The sequence below is a fragment of the Dendropsophus ebraccatus genome, chromosome 2 (genome assembly GCF_027789765.1).
Source record: "Dendropsophus ebraccatus isolate aDenEbr1 chromosome 2, aDenEbr1.pat, whole genome shotgun sequence".
Classification (NCBI taxonomy): domain Eukaryota; kingdom Metazoa; phylum Chordata; class Amphibia; order Anura; family Hylidae; genus Dendropsophus; species Dendropsophus ebraccatus.
Genome location: NC_091455.1, coordinates 46,873,438 through 46,889,927, shown reverse-complemented (window position 1 = coordinate 46,889,927; position 16,490 = coordinate 46,873,438). Strand labels below are relative to the sequence as shown.

Below are 16,490 nucleotides of genomic sequence, written 5' to 3'. Positions count from 1 at the left end.
TCTTTCTATAAATTATTTTTTATAGTAGTTAAAGGGGTGCTCTAGAGACAATTTTTTTTAAAGACCGCTTTACTGACGTTATATAAAAAAGAATGTGTAGCTTTTTATTTGTATATGTGTTGCCAGTCACTGGATGTAATCACAGGCTACACGGCCCCTCTGCTGCCACCACCATTTGGGGCAGGAACTGCAGGGCTATAGGCCAAGCAGTTTCATATCTCCTATATCTCCAGTACTGTGTACTGTATATTCTTATATACAATATACAGGGGACAAGATTGCTATAACAGCTCGCTCCAATTCTAGCACAGTGAGTGGTGACTGCCAGACACTGCAATCGCATCGGGCAGCCTCTTCCCCCTGTGTACTGTATATAAGAATATACAGTACAGGGGGGGTGTAACAGCACTAGAACATAGCAGGAGATCGGAAACTCAAACAGTGGTGGCCGCAGAGGGGGCTTTGTCGCTGGAAATACATATAGAAATTAAAAATACCCTTTTTTTTTTTTAAAGATAAACTTAGGTTGCTTTAACGAAGTTATATTACTTTGCAAATTAACAGCTAAAAATATATATATTTATTAAACCGTCTCTGGAGTACCCATTTAATAGATTGCAAATGTAATCCACATTTAGACTTCTCTAGATCAGTTTGTATACTGACCGGGGATATCAGTATCGCTAAAAACAGCAGTCAGTTCAAATTACTAAGCAAACAGTTCTTTAATATTTACCCCATTATTTTCCTCTGCCCCATTTAATTGAGTGATGATCCAGTACATGACCACCCACATGTCTACTGACTGTTTGCAGAGGAGAAGCTGTTGCAGAGAAATGAAGAGCACCAGACTTTGGGATTAGTAGCTCTAGAGAACAGCAGGCTGATTTATGGGCATTTTAGTCACAGCCTCTCCTCTTACCGATCCCATTAAGTGGAATGTTTTCTGGGATAACCAAATAAAAATTTACAGCCTGCCAGGGGTGTAAAAAGTATTAAATACTGCATACTCACCTTGCAGAGTCCAGCACCAGCACACTGGTCGACTCCTGATGAGGTTTCAAACCCACTGCAGCCAATCACTGGGACAAATACTGTGTTTGGGGCATTACCAGCAAAGCTGTGGGAGCGAATGGGGTGTGGAAGTAAACTAAGGAAACAGGGGCAGACTCGAGTGTTGGCGCTGGACTCAGCAAGGTGAGCATACCGTATTTTACAGCCCTACAAAACTGTATGGTTTTAACCATTTACTTTAGTTTTAAATAAATAAAGTAGATAGAAGAGAAATGGTGTGTTCAGTGATGCTATAAGGAACACAAAAACAGCATTAGTATTTTGTCCTGGGCAGCTGAAGGAACTCAAAAACCTACCGTAAGGCCCTATTACATGAAGCGATTATCGGCCTCATTTGGCCCATACCGACCATTAAAGCTGATAATCGCTTTGTGTAATAGAAGACAACGATTAGCTGACATGCACTATGTCAGCTGATCGTTGTCTTTCAACAGGCTGAAACGCCAACGATCAGCATGTTAGAGGTGTGCTGCAGTCGTTCTGTGTAATAGGAGCAGCAGCAAGAGATGGCCGCTGTCCCTATGGGCTGCCCGGATGATCTGACGATCACCCACATCGCCCCATGTAATAGGGGCTGTAATTGTCATGTAAGAAAAAACTGAATTGGAAAGATCAAATGTTAGATTCACATCTTTGAATGCTCTTTATTTTTACGTAACAGCCATTCATTTTTCCCAAAGGAGGCCATGTTGGACAAATGAGCTACAGAAAACAGGATGTGTCAGCAGTGGATGACATTGTGAACACTGGAAATTTTATATGCAGCTCAACAAAAAAGACAAACAAACAAAGTCTGTATATTACATATGGTATTATCGGATAGGTACCTTTTTAGAGGGAATTTCCTACCATTCGGCTTACGTGACAGAATACCTTCCTGAAAAACTTGCAGGTACACAGTCCGCTTCTAAGCGAGTGATGTAAGGAAGTACTGGATACTGTATACTGTTGGCTTTAGAAGCGGAGTGTGTAAGTTTTGAAACAATATCAAGCCATGGTGAGCAGAATGTTAGGTACTCTCTAAAAAGAAATGTGTTATCATTATTGTTTAAACAATTTTTATGTTAAACATATTTTTAAAGAATTTTTGGTGCCTTTTTTTAATTTTCCATTTTTCTATCTATATTATAAAATATATAAAGCCAATTATGGGCGATAATCGACATGTTGAAAGAAAAACGACTAAGATAGCAACAATCTGCAGCCGTCGTCCTGTGGAATAGGAGCAGTGGCAGCAGACCGCTGCTATATTCTATAGGCTGCCTGGACGATCTAGCAATCATGCGGGCGGGCGGGCGGGCGGGCGGGCGGGCGGGCGGGCAGCCCCCCCCCCCGGGCAGCCCCCCCCCCCCCCCCCCCCCCCCCCCGCAGCTGGCCCGGGTGATTGCTAGATCGTCCAGGCAGCCCATAGAATATAATAGCGCTCTGCTGCCACTGCTCCTATTCCACAGGACGACGGCTGCAGATTGTTGCTATCTTAGTCGTTTTTCTTTCAACATGACGATTATCGACAGTAATGGGCCAAATACGGCTGATTATCATTTTGTGTAATAGGGCCTTAAGCTGAGACTTCCTATTGTATCTATAGTGATAAGAGGAAGCTGCTGTAAAGTAATCTGTACAGCATTGCAGCGACATGTGACACCAGTAGATAAAGACAACAATAACAGCGGCTCCCTGAGGAATGACCTCTTCAAAGGTCACAGAGCATGCTTAACCCCTTAGCGACCCATGACGTATCTGATACGTCATGGCGCCGCGGGGGGTGTTCAGAGCGGGGTCCCGCCGGGACCCCGCTCTGAACAGCGCTGATCCCGGCTGACACGTGCAGCCGGGCAGTGCCTCTGTTAGCCGGCGCGGGTCCCGTTGCCGCGCCGGCTAATTAAGCACTTCAATGCAGCTGTCAAACCTGACAGCTGCATTGAAGTGCTTTATGCACAACATCCCTGGTGTCTAGTGGGTCGGATCTCCCCCCCGCGATGCGTTCTTCTGGCCGTGCCGGGCCTCAGCGTCGGAATGGCGCTGATCCCGGCTCGGCAGTAGATTGCTATGGCCTGCAGCAGGCCATAGCAATCTATGACCGATCTCATGGATCTTTGCTGTGTATATACACAGCATTGATCTCTATGAGAGATCAGTGCTATGTATATACAAGCCCCCCAGGGGGGCTTCTAGTCCATGTAAAAAAAAAAGTAAAAAAGTGTTTTTATTAATAAAAAATCCCCTCCCCTAATAAAAGTCCAAATCACCCCCCTTTTCCCATTTTATAAATATAAATTAATAAATAAATAAATAAACATATTTAGTATCGCCGCGCGCGTAATCGCCCGAACTATTAATTAATCACATTCCTGATCTCGCACGGTAAACGGCGTAAGCGCAAAAAAATCCCAAAGTGCAAAATTGTGCATTTTTGGTCGCATCAAATCCAGAAAAAATGTAATAAAAAGCGATCAAAAAGTCGTATATGCGCAATCAAGGTACCGATAGAAAGATCACATCATGGCGCAAAAACTGACACCTCACACAGCCCCATAGACCAAAGGATAAAAGCGCTATAAGCCTGGGAATGGAGCGATTTTAAGTGACATATATTTGTTAACAATGGTTTGAATTTTTTACAGGCCATCAGATACAATATAAGTTATACATGTTATATATCATAGTAATCGTAACAACTTGAGGAACATGCATAACAAGTCAGTTTTACCATAGGGCGAACGGCGTAAATGCAAAACTCCCCGAAATCAAAACAAATTCGTTTTTTTTTTTCAATTTGACAGCGCAAATGATTTTTTTTCCGGTTTCACAACATATTTTATGGAAAAATTATGCCTGTAATTGCAAAGTACAATTGGTTTCGCAAAAAATAAGCGCTCATATACGTCTCTAGGTGAAAAAATGCAAGCGCTATGGACTTTTAAACATAAAATGGAAAAAGCAAAAGCGCAAAAACGAAAATTGGCTTGGACCTTAAGGGGTTAATGATGTTTCACATTTTACTAAATGCTGAAAAGAACAGCCCAAGCAATATGGCAGCCTCCACAACCATGTAAAAAAAAGCAAAATAAAAAAACTAAAGTAAGAAAATAGAAATAGATTATTGTTCTCAGTACTCCTGTTTTTCGCTATACCACCGGTAGTTAATATGAAATCCTTACCACTACAGATAATGAAAGGACTAGTAAGGCATAGAATCAAAAACATGTGTGAACCAGAGCCCTATACAAAAACATGTTGGTTACTGGGTGCATTAACATTGTAAAGCCAGCAGATAACCACAGGAAGTTATCAAATAGCAAACAATATGGAAAGAGTTTCAAGTGCTCCTCCCAAAGATCAGCGTACGACTGAGAGCACCCAGTGTAGTTTTATATAATCATTATTTATTTTTAAAGCATCCTTGAATACAGAACACTGTTTTGGAGGTTTTAGATAACAGTTTGGTCCATGAAAGAGCTTTGTTTGGTAATGGGAGCTGTGTCTCCAGGCCTACTGAACTTTTTTGGAATAAAGTTTGGACTTTTTTTTTTCTTTTTACCATAGAACTGGTGAGTGCTGCGGGTACTAGAGCAGTGACCCACCTCTTACATCTTCCCAGTTGCAATGAGAGAAGCACAGGAGCAAGATGGCAGAGAAAGCAGCAGATGTACTTGAGCTACAGGTACCTCCACAACTCCCTCTCTAAGCCACCTAAAACTGAACAACAGGAAGGGGAACAACTTTTTACAAATTTAAATATCCCTTGCAAAATCCTAGCCATAGGGGTAGTGCAGATACTGTCCCCTGCCATCATAGCCGCAGTGAAACACAATATTGCAGCCTCTTTCCAGCACATTCTATGTAGATTTCTAAACTAGAAATAGACATGACAATTTTAGAGGATGAACTTATACACACCAAAACTAAGCTCTAGCAAGTCACCAGATCTAATCAGGTCCTCAGGCAAAAGATAGAGGACTAATAAAGGTAGTACTCTTTCACGTGTTATGCCTGCTACTTAGACAAAGCAGACAAAGGATATTGTTTCCAAACTTTTTTCCAAGTATTTCACCCTATGGAGATCATTATCTTTCCTTATTAGGTCAAAAAACATCTAAACTGATAACAGGGTTACACCGGGTTCACCAATACAAATTTAAAACTGGAGGAAAATATAACTGTATATTCCATAAAGCCTTCGATTTCTTACATACCAACAAACCCAGCCATTACCCACACCACTGCCCTAATTTATTTATGCTAATGCCCCTATCTAGAGTCCTACAGGTTGGATGCCAAGCATGACATTATGATATAGAGCCCTCTCCTTTGAGTTGCCTGTTGCACAGACAGGAAGGCCTTTCATTTGGTCTACTGGCTCTACAGCCAGTTACAGCCCACTATACCCTGTGTCTCTCTGATGGTAACTTTACCTAAAAAGGTTGTCCATCTTTAATGGCTGCGTACACTCAAAAGAGGAGACTGGAGTACACTCGAAAATGGAGACTCTTTATTGAAAATATCTTAAATACAGACAAGAGACAATATATGACGACACGTTTTAGCAACACAACTTGGTATTTCATAGAACTTAAAGGGGTACTCCAGCGGGGGGCTATTTTGGGATCTGGCCGGGGAGGAGGTAAAAAGACGTCCACTCACCTCCCCGGATCCAGCGGCGGGTCCTGTATCAGGGCGCTCCGGTCCCCGGTTCCCAGCCGCTTCCTGGTATCTGACGTGGGCTCGAGACGTGACGGATCCCGCCTCTGTCACTGACTGGTTAAGCGGACTTGAGACGTCACATCTCAAGCCCGCGTCAGACACCAGGAAGCATCCGGGAACCGGGGACCGGAGCGCCGCGATATGCGACCCGCCGCTGGATCCAGGGAGATGAGTGGACGTCTTTTCTCTCAGCCACCTCCTCCCCGGCCAGATCCCAAAATAGCCCCCTGCTGGAGTACCCATTTAAAGGCAACCAATCAGCACGATTGTGCTATTATGGTTCCCAGCTGCATAGTGTAGATCTACTGTGCAGCTCCCTGAGGCTTCCAGCCGCATCTGCGGCTGTAGCTTTACACCTTTAGGCTAGGTTCACACTATGTAACTGTGCGGCTGTATTTGCGGCTGTAATTGTGCGGCGGTATTTTTGGTGGTTCATGCGTACACTGGAAAGTATAGGATATACGGCTGCACAGTGCACACTATGTATGAATCTACGGCCCTATCGTAAACGGACCCGTAAAAAATTAACAAGACCATTGTTTGCGGCTGAAAATGCGGCCGTGGATTGACAGGCGGTCCGTACGGAGTACTTCAAAAATAGCCGGCAATGATGCCGAATGCCGATGCCTCTAATAGTTAATATATTAAATTAATAAAACACATTTTCTTTGTAATAAAGTCCCTTTCGTTGTTCAATAATTTATTTCTAACGAATCCATCGTTTTGCAATTAAATATACTGTTAAAATAAATATATATATAAATAAATGTATATTTATATATATATTTATTTTTTGACAGTATATTTAATTGCACAATGATGGATTCGTTAGAATTAAATTATTAAACAACGAAACTGATTTTATTACAACGAAAATGTGTTTTATTAATTAAATATTAATTCGTACAGGAAGCTCCATAAGCCGTTAATTCATATTGCCGGCAAAAGAGAATTCTGTACTAATCATCACTTTACTTTAATTAAAACATCAAATGTTTCTTCTAATTATGTTATCACAATAGCATTATTAGAAGAAACATTTAGAATTATATGTGCGCTCAGCTGATTGGCTGATCGGCTGAGCGCACATATAATTAGCGGGTCCGCAGCACCGTGACTTCATTGTGCTGCGGACCAGCGAAGAGGACACATCGGGGGGAGTATAGAGCTCTCCCCACCCCCTCCCCAGCACTGCACCCCTCCCAGCAAGGAAGGGGGGTCACTTAACCCCTTCCTTGCTGGGATGGGTGCAGTCTGACATCAGTCTGGCCCCCAAGGGGTTAAGGGGGACGCAATACATCCTCCCTTAACCCCTTGGGGGCCAGACTGTAAGCAGCGATCTGTAAAGATGCTGCATACTGTAAGGAGCACAACACCGCTCACAATGATGGGTGTTGTGCTCCTGTTTGTGTGTTTTTTGTGTGTTTCTCCCTTTTTGTTTTTCAGATATCGGTATCCTGTGGATTACGTCGGATTCCGTGGACTACGTCGATGACCAGCGGTTGTTTGGTGTTTTTTTTTTTTAATAAAATGGTCAATGAGGGGTGTAGGGGTGTTTTTATTTGAATAAAAAAAAATTTTCACTTGTGTGTTGTCTTTATTTCTTTACTTTATAGACTTAGTAGTGGAAGCCGTCTAATAGACGGAATCCATTACTAAGTCGGGGCCTAGTGTTAGCCGGTATAAAATGGCTAACACTAACCCCCCATTATTACCCCAGTACCCAATGCCACCAGGGGTACTGGGAAGAGCCGGGTGCCAGTGGTCCCGGAGCATCAAAATTGGCGCTCCTGGACCGGGCGGCAGCAGGCTGGTAAGATTTAGGCTGGGGAGGGCCTAAACCAATGGCTCTTCCCACCCTGCTGTTACCAGGCTGCTGTCGTTTGGTTTGCTTTTTTTTTTTAAATAAATAAATAAATAATTAAAAATAACGCATAGGGTCCCCCCTATTTTTATAACCAGCCGGGTTAAAAACCAAGCGACAGCAGCCTGGTAACAGCAGGGTGGGAAGAGCCATTGGTTTAGGCCCTCCCCAGCCTAAATCTTACCAGCCTGCTGCCGCCCGGTCCAGGAGCGCCAATTTTGACGCTCCGGGACCACTGGCACCCGGCTCTTCCCAGCATCCCTGGTGGCATTGGGTACTGGGGTAATAATGGGGGGTTAGTGTTAGCCATTTTATACCGGCTAACACTAGGCCCCGAATTAGTAATGGATTCCGTCTATTAGAAGGCTTCCACTACTAAGTCTATAAAGTAAAGAAATAAAGACAACACACAAGTGAAATTTTTTTTTAATTCAAATAAAAACACCCCCACACCCCTCATTGACCATTTTATTAAAAAAAAAAAACCAAACAACCGCTGGTCATCGACGTAGTCCACCGAATCCAACGTAATCCACAGGATACCGATATCTGAAAAACAAAAAGGGAGAAACACACAAAAAACACACAAACAGGAGCACAACACCCATCATTGTGAGTGGTGTTGTGCACCTTACAGTATGCAGCATCTTTACAGATCGCTGCTTACAGTCTGGCCCCCAAGGGGTTAAGGGAGGATGTATTGCATCCCCCTTAACCCCTTGGGGGCCAGACTGATGTCAGACTGCACCCATCCCAGCAAAGAAGGGGTTAAGTGACCCCCCTTCCTTGCTGGGAGGGGTGAAGTGCAGGGAAGGGGGTGGGGAGAGCTCTATACTCACCCCGATGTGTCCTCTTCGCTGGTCCGCAGCACAATGAAGTGACTGTACTGCGGACCGGCTCATTATATGTGCGCTCAGCCGATCAGCCAATCAGCTGAGCGCACATATAAGTCTAAATGTTTCTTCTAATAATGCTATTGTGATAACATAATTAGAAGAAACATTTGATGTTTTAATTAAAGTAAAGTGATGATTAGTACAGAATGCTCTATTGCCGGCAATATGAATTAACGGCTTAATGGAGCTTCCTGTACTAATTAATATTTAATTAATAGAACACATTTTCGTTGAAATAAAATCAGTTTCGTTGTTCAATAATTTAATTTAAACGAATCCATTATTGTGCAATTAAATATACTGTCAAAAAATAAATATATATATAAATATACATTTATTTATATATATTTATTTTAACAGTATATTTAATTGCAAAATGATGGATTCGTTTAAATTTAATTATTGAACAATGAAAGGGACTTTATTACAACGAAAATGTGTTTTATTAATTAAATATATTAACCATGAGAGACATCGGCATACTGCAGAGGATCGCAAACCCCGGTAATAGCAATTCATGTAAACTGTTTCCCTGCTTTCCCAGATGCATCCAGAGGTGTTTCCATCACTTTCTAAAGATTTTATTTGTTATTTTTAGTTGAACCAGATTTCCAAGTAAATGACCGTATGTTTTCAGCCGCATGTCTATTTTTTCCCACGGCCGTAGTTTCAGCCGCACATTTCCAGCCGCATAAAAAATACAGCCGCACACATACATAGTGTGAACATAGCCTTACACTGACAAAAAAGGAGTTTTAATAGTGCCCGCGAGGCTGTAGGAAGGGTGGCAACTAGGAATCTGGAAGGGGGGGCCACCTGTGACTAGTCACGGTTCTCTGCCTGTCAGTGCGTTCTTCAGGGATGAATGACAGGCAAAAAGGCCACTAACTGGTCTCTCTGCATATCATCCCTGCAGAGCGTGCTGATAGGCATAGCCGTGACTAGTCTCCCCACCAAGATGACTAGTTGCCACCCCCCTCCCAACCTCACGTGCTGGAATAAAAACTACTTTTTCCTGCTGTAAAGCTACCGCCGCAGACGCAGTTTGTAGCCTCGGCAAGCTGCACAGTAGATCTACTGTATACTGTGCTGCTGGGAGCCATATCGGCACAATTGTGCTCACTGCTTCTCTTTAAAGGCACACTTGGTAAATTACAAATACATTATTAAAGCGACTCTGTACCCACAATCTGACCCCCCCAAACCGCTTGTACCTTCGAATAGAGGCTTTTAATCCAAGATCTGTCCTGGGGTCCGTTCGGCAGGTGATGCAGTTATTGTCCTAAAAACAACTTTTAATCCTAATCCTGTGTCTAACGGCTGGGGCTTACATTTGTATATGCATTAGGCTGGCACCACCTCTCTGTCATTCCTTCCCACCCTCCTCATCATTAGGAATGCTCCAGGCAGATTGCTTCCTATTCCCCACCTGTGTGCATAATGAACATGGGCTTAAGACACCTGTGCAAAGCTCAAACAGCAGTAAATGTTCCTGGATCATTCCTAATGATGAGGAGGGTGGGGAGGAAGGACGGAGAGGTGGTGCCAGCCTAATGCATATACAAATGTAAGTCCCGGACGTTAGACACAGCGCTGCCGGATCAAAAGTTGTTTTTAGGAGAATAACTGCATCCCCTGCCGAACGGACCCCAGGACAGGTCTTGGATTAAAAGCAGCTATCCGAAGGTACAAGTGGTTTGGGGGGGACAGATTGTGGGTACAGAGTCACTTTAATATCTATGCTCTCTCGGCCACATGGAGTTCTTGTACTCTTATTTTGTTTGTATTAAATATTCTCCTTACAATCAATGACCATATTTGATGCTTAAATGTACGCAAATGTCAGTATAATTTACTTTTGTATGTTCCCTTTATCAGATGCACCCACCCACGTACTGTATTTTTTCATTTACTCTTTTGTGTTCATGAAGAGTTAAGAAAAAAAAACTATTGGAATAATGTGGTCTCTGTGAGTGTATTTTTCCGAAAAGTCATATGCAAATTAATCACATTACCTAATTGTTATTACCTTAATTATGGTTTTGGGGCGTCTTTTTATGTAAAGCCTTGGTTTCTCAATCACAGGGAGAGGAGGGAGTTTTCTCAGTTCCTGCAGTACAGCGGCAGCTGCCCGTCTCTTTGCCAGCTTCTTACTGTTCCCCTCACCTTCAGCAGTGAACTCGCCCACTGTTACCTTTGTAACAAAACTCTTCATGTGTGGAGGTCCACTTTCCTTGGTCACCTGGAGGAAAGAAAGCAAAGCTATAATGATAAATTTCTTGTACATCAGGATATTGGTGTCGTTTTAACTTAACTTTAACAGAATTTGCCCATCCTATAAAATGTACATAGCAAGGTAAGTCCGTGTACTCTGCACTGCATAAAGACAGGGCATGCCATTTCTTAAAAAATTCATAAACCCATTTCTGTGGAAAAGTAGCAAGCAACAACACAGCCTGTGTCACTGCAGTCAGACCATTCAAGTTATATCTGTTCCACCATATACTGATAGTGTTCAGCCAATAACCTTCTATAAGAATGGCTATGGGTGCCGGTTCAAGGCAAGCTGAGAATATCCACCGAACAGATTTTAACACCACCATAAAGTTTTATCAGGAAAGGGAAGCGCAGGAGTCGGTATGTATGCCTTGCCCAGTCCGGGGGTGGGGTGGGTTTGGCGGAGCTGACCTGGCTGACAGGTTTCCTTTAAGATAATCCAAAAAAAAGGTTTTTTTTATAAGCCAAAATATTAAATTGTTAATTAGTTACACAGTCATGCCTCAGGGATAACCATTAATGGCGAGTTCAAATGTGATCAATCTCCTTCTGCTATTAATTCTGTTACAAACACAGACACTCCTGCAATTGTTACAGACAGAGTTTACTGCAGATTGTCAATGGATATGGATGCTATCAATGCTTGAAGAAAGCAATTTCATTGCTCAAATTTCTCAGGAAGAGCATTCATCACCACCAAAGGCAACAGTGGCTGATGCTTAGCGCTCTATACGCTGGTGTTACAGTGTCGGCAGGTGAGTCTAGTGGTGGTGGGGTACAGTGTCGGCAGGTGTGTCTAGTGGTGGTGGGGTACAGTGTCGGCAGGTGTATCTAGTGGTGGTGGGGTACAGTGTCGGCAGGTGTATCTAGTGGTGGTGGGGTACAGTGTCGGCAGGTGTATCTAGTGGTGGTGGTGGTGTTACAGTGTCAGGAGGTGAGAATCTAGTGGTGGTGGTGTTATAGTGTCGGCAGGTGTGTCTAGTGGTGGTGGTGTTACAGTGTCAGGAGGTGAGAATCTAGTGGTGGTGGTGTTACAGTGTCGGCAGGTGTGTCTAGTGGTGGTGGTGTTACAGTGTCAGGAGGTGAGAATCTAGTGGTGGTGGTGTTACAGTGTCGGCAGGTGTGCCTAGTGGTGGTAGTGTTACAGTGTCGGCAGGTGAGTCTAGTGGTGGTGGTGTTACAGTGTCGGCAGGTGAGTCTAGTGGTGGTGGGGTACAGTGTCGGCAGGTGTGCCTAGTGGTGGTAGTGTTACAGTGTCAGGAGGTGAGAATCTAGTGGTGGTGGTGTTACAGTGTCGGCAGGTGTGTCTAGTGGTGGTGGTGTTACAGTGTCAGGAGGTGAGAATCTAGTGGTGGTGGTGTTACAGTGTCGGCAGGTGAGTCTAGTGGTGGTGGGGTACAGTGTCGGCAGGTGTGCCTAGTGGTGGTAGTGTTACAGTGTCGGCAGGTGAGTCTAGTGGTGGAGGTAGTGTTACAGTGTCAGCAGGTGAGTCTAGTCAATACAGATCTGCCCTTCACAATGTGAATGGTACAGTGACACCACCATACTACATGAATAACATCATTAATCCATTCAGTGTGTTTCTGCATGAACAACACCTAATATCTTTATAGAGGACAACGCTCTAGCTCATTTCATTAGGGAATGGTTGCTGGAGACTGTGGGACCTCACATGGAGCAGCCTGCACCTTTCTCCAGACCAGAATCCCATGGAAAACCTATGGGATCGTCATGCAGAGGCTTGTAACACCCTACTCCAAATCCTCAATGACCTGAGGGCCGCCCTTCAAGAAGAGTGGGATGCCATGCCTCAGCAGACAATAAGTCCACTTGTGAACACCATGAGACGTCATCGTAAAGCTGTAACTGATGCTCAAGGACACTTAACAAGTTATTGAGACATTTTCTACATAAATGCCCGACGTTCTTGTTATACTATCACCGGAACGGGAACTTTTTATGCTTTCAAAAATTTCACCCACAAGAGTGGGTGAGGAATTATATTTATACAGTGCATCAAAAGAAAAGAAAAAAAAAGAAAGGCGGGGAAGGTTTTTATCCCCATGGGTGACATGGTACCATTGAAAAATGCAACTCATTCATTCCACAAGGTGGTTACAATTCACAGCCACAACCTGGAGGCTAGAATAGGTCCGGTAGCTGAGAAAGAATGAGACTGGATTACATGAAGAGAAGGTGATGATCACTATGTGGGAATGTGCCTGTGTGAATCCCCTTCACATGTGGCCTGATAAGAGCGCAGGTAGCAGGAAAGCATTACTCTGCCCACTCTTCTCAGAAAATGTCACAGCATCACGTCAGTAAAAGTCAAGAAAAATGTAGACAGTCAGACAAGTCATCATATTCTTCTATCGTAGATAGAAAAAGATTCCAGGAAAATGGTAAGTACACATTATGCCCTCAAGGCCATTACTATAAGACAAAGCATGTGAGTAAAAACACTGAAGACTTTCATGGGGTGCCACAGTTTGTAAACAAACATATCCCGATAATCTGCATGGCAGAGATACAAAAGACGCTGCCTTCTCATTAAACTATTAAACAAGAAAATTGAGACAAAAAGAACAAAATGTTGATTGCAAAATCTAGTAAGGGAGCTTTCCACACAACACAGAAACTAGAGCTGTGTAACAATTAAGAAATAATTTGGATGAAGGACCTCCTTAAAGTACAAAATAATAATTTTATAAATCTCGTGAAGCATCACAATCTGCCATAAGAGCCTCCATCCTTTGAGGATAAAACTGGTCTAAAGTGGATATGGGTCACTGTGCTGCAAAGGTGTCTGCACTGCCAAAAGCCATGGACAAGGTCTAAATAGATTTTTGTGCCTCGTTTCTTACGTTTTTCCTGCTGTAATTCAGCAGGAAATTTAAGCGACAGCCTGTAGACAGCGAACAGTGCCGCACGCAACGATAGCGACAGGCAGCTTCCCCCCCAGGTACTGTATATTCTAACATACAGTACATAGGAGTGACGTGCAGAAACGGCAGCCCTGCAGTTCCCGACACAAACATTCATGACAGAAGAGGTCCGTGCCACCCCTTACTACTGCAGAATAAATAAAAAGGTGTACATTTATTTCAATTACTTTATAGTACAAAGTAATATAACTTTTTTTTTATATTGCGGAGTGTCCCTTTAACATAGCAAATTCAGTCTCAAACATATTTCTATCAGTAACAATTAATACAATAATTCCCACTTCAAGGTTACAACTTCTGAGTCTGCAAAAGATGCAGGTCCTCTTGAGAACACATTCTGTTATCCAAATAGGTGTGATCTGTAACTTTGCCCTGATTACTTATCCTTATGGCATAATTCAGAATTGGCCATTGGCCTGGAAGATGAATCTTGGCAAGTTTTGCGCCTATAGATATAATACAAGGTGGTTTATACCAGGATATCATCAGTGACCTCATTAATGGCGAATGATTTACTGTAAAACTTCATCATAAATCATCTGAATTGCAGACAAGTCTGGCCGCCTCCATTTCACTTGAACATTTAATAACCTAATGAATTTCCTTATATCCTGATGCAAGTTGTATGAAAATACCTTTCTTAACCTGAATTCTTATGTTGTCCATAGTATACCTCTGTATGCCTTCAAAAAGAGGTTTACAGGGAGCATGACACAAATAAGATATTGGATAGTATGCCCCACTGGATGGTCTGGAATGTGGGTACTGCACAGTGCGCACACCCACAGAAATATGTGCTACCCTAAAGCCCCCCAAACACTTTACACTTATGTCGACACAACCCGCCAAACTCCACGACAAATGATGCCGATGCAGATGGGGGTCAAGCGGATGGAAGGTAACAGACATTCCTACATCCTCAGCCCCTGTGCCCATTAGGGAGCCATCAGCAAGTTAGATTTCTTCCCCCTTGACAAATATCAGCCCATGGCCACTACAGCTTCCCCAGCAAACACACTAAAAATACTCACATGGCATATAAAAATTGATAGACTATCTTCCATTGAAGTGAATAAACAACTCTTTACTTTCTTGCACTGCTGCTACAAAAAGTAAAGAGATACAAGGACAAGCGCAGGTAAATACTATGTACCTATAGTGTCATCCGCTATCCGGATGAGGTGCCAGAAATCGCCATCAATCTTTCTATTATAAGTTTTGTATGTAGTGTAAGTATGTACATGATTGGAACCATGTTCCTTTTGTGTTATATCTCTGCATTCAAAGTATCAGTATCAGATACTGATACCATATAAATTATATATACAGTGTGTATGCTAATGGCTTCTATAACTATTACCTAATGCACACAATGGATACATAGATTAAAGGGGAACTATAAGCAGGTTAGACGATTTTAACCAGCTAATAATTCTCTAGTGGGCACGGGGCGCTGAGGATGGAGGTATGTCCGTTACCTTCATTATCTGCGCTGTTACCGTGCTGTTCATTCTGAAATCCTCTGCCAGCAGCACTGAGGGCAGGGCTATCACACCCCACCCCCTCCCCGGAACACCAATACATCCTGTCTCTAGATGGCCCCTCCAGTGATGATCATTGGTGAGGGCGGCTCGGCATACAGGGGCAGGGCTAAGGCTGAAACGGAGCTGAGAGGCGGCAGTACCATATCCACTAGGGAGCTATCAGCAGGTTAGCCAAATCTAGTTCCCCTTTAAAGGGCATTTCTCATCTCCTAGATTCCACTCAACACCCTCTTTGCCAGGGAAGGGTTGAGGACAGGACGCAGCAGTGCCAAGCTGATCCGAGATAACCCCAGGGACAATTTACAAGGCCTGAAGCCATCTGGGATCTGAGTGGGAGACATAAAAGCTGGGGATTATACCCACCACTCATTAAGGTCCCGACCACAGAACGATGGTCGGGAACTTAGGCAATAAGTTATCAACTATAGGGAGAGGAAAAGGGGCCAAAAAGTGAAAACTAAGCAATTTTGCTAATGCAATGCATTTTCAAAATTGCTTACTTTTGCATTCTGCATTCTGAATACCCCTTTAGGCCAGGTTCAGACTATGTAACTGTGCGGCTGTATTTGCGGCTGTAATTGTGCGGCGGTATTTTTGGTGGTTCATGCGTACGCTGGAAAGTATAGGATATACGGCTGCACAGTGCACACTATGTATGAATCTACGGCCCGATCGTAAATGGACCCGTAAAAAATGAACAAGACCATTGTTTGCGGCTGGACATGCGGCCGAGGATTGACAGGCGGTCCGTACGGAGTACTTCAAAAATAGCCGGCAATGATGCCGAATGCCGATGCCTCTAATAGTTAATATATTAAATTAATAAAACACATTTTCTTTGTAATAAAGTCCCTTTCGTTGGTCAATAATTTAATTCTAACGAATCCATCATTTGGCAATTAAATATACTGTTAAAATAAATAGATATATAAATAAATGTATATTTATATATATATTTATTTTTTGACAGTATATTTAATTGCACAATGATGGATTCGTTAGAATTAAATTATTGACCAACGAAACTGAATTTATTTAATCGAAAATGTGTTTTATTAATTAAATATTAATTAGTACAGGAAACTCCATAAGCCGTTAATTCATATTGCTGGCAAAAGAGCATTCTGTACTAATCATCACTTTAATGAAAACATCAAATGTTTCTTCTAATTATGTTATCACAATA

The 16,490-nt window shown here is 42.8% G+C and overlaps 1 protein-coding gene across 4 annotated transcripts in view; it reads right to left on the bottom strand.

Moving 5' to 3' along the window:
* STAU2 (staufen double-stranded RNA binding protein 2) overlaps positions 1-16,490 on the bottom strand; it is a 228,741-nt gene that overhangs the window by 126,237 nt on the left and 86,014 nt on the right. For all 4 annotated transcript variants that reach the window (XM_069957463.1, XM_069957465.1, XM_069957464.1 and 1 more), the window contains one exon: positions 10,568-10,780. In XM_069957463.1, coding sequence (XP_069813564.1) covers positions 10,568-10,780 — 213 coding nt within the window. The remainder of the gene's footprint in view (positions 1-10,567; positions 10,781-16,490) is intronic.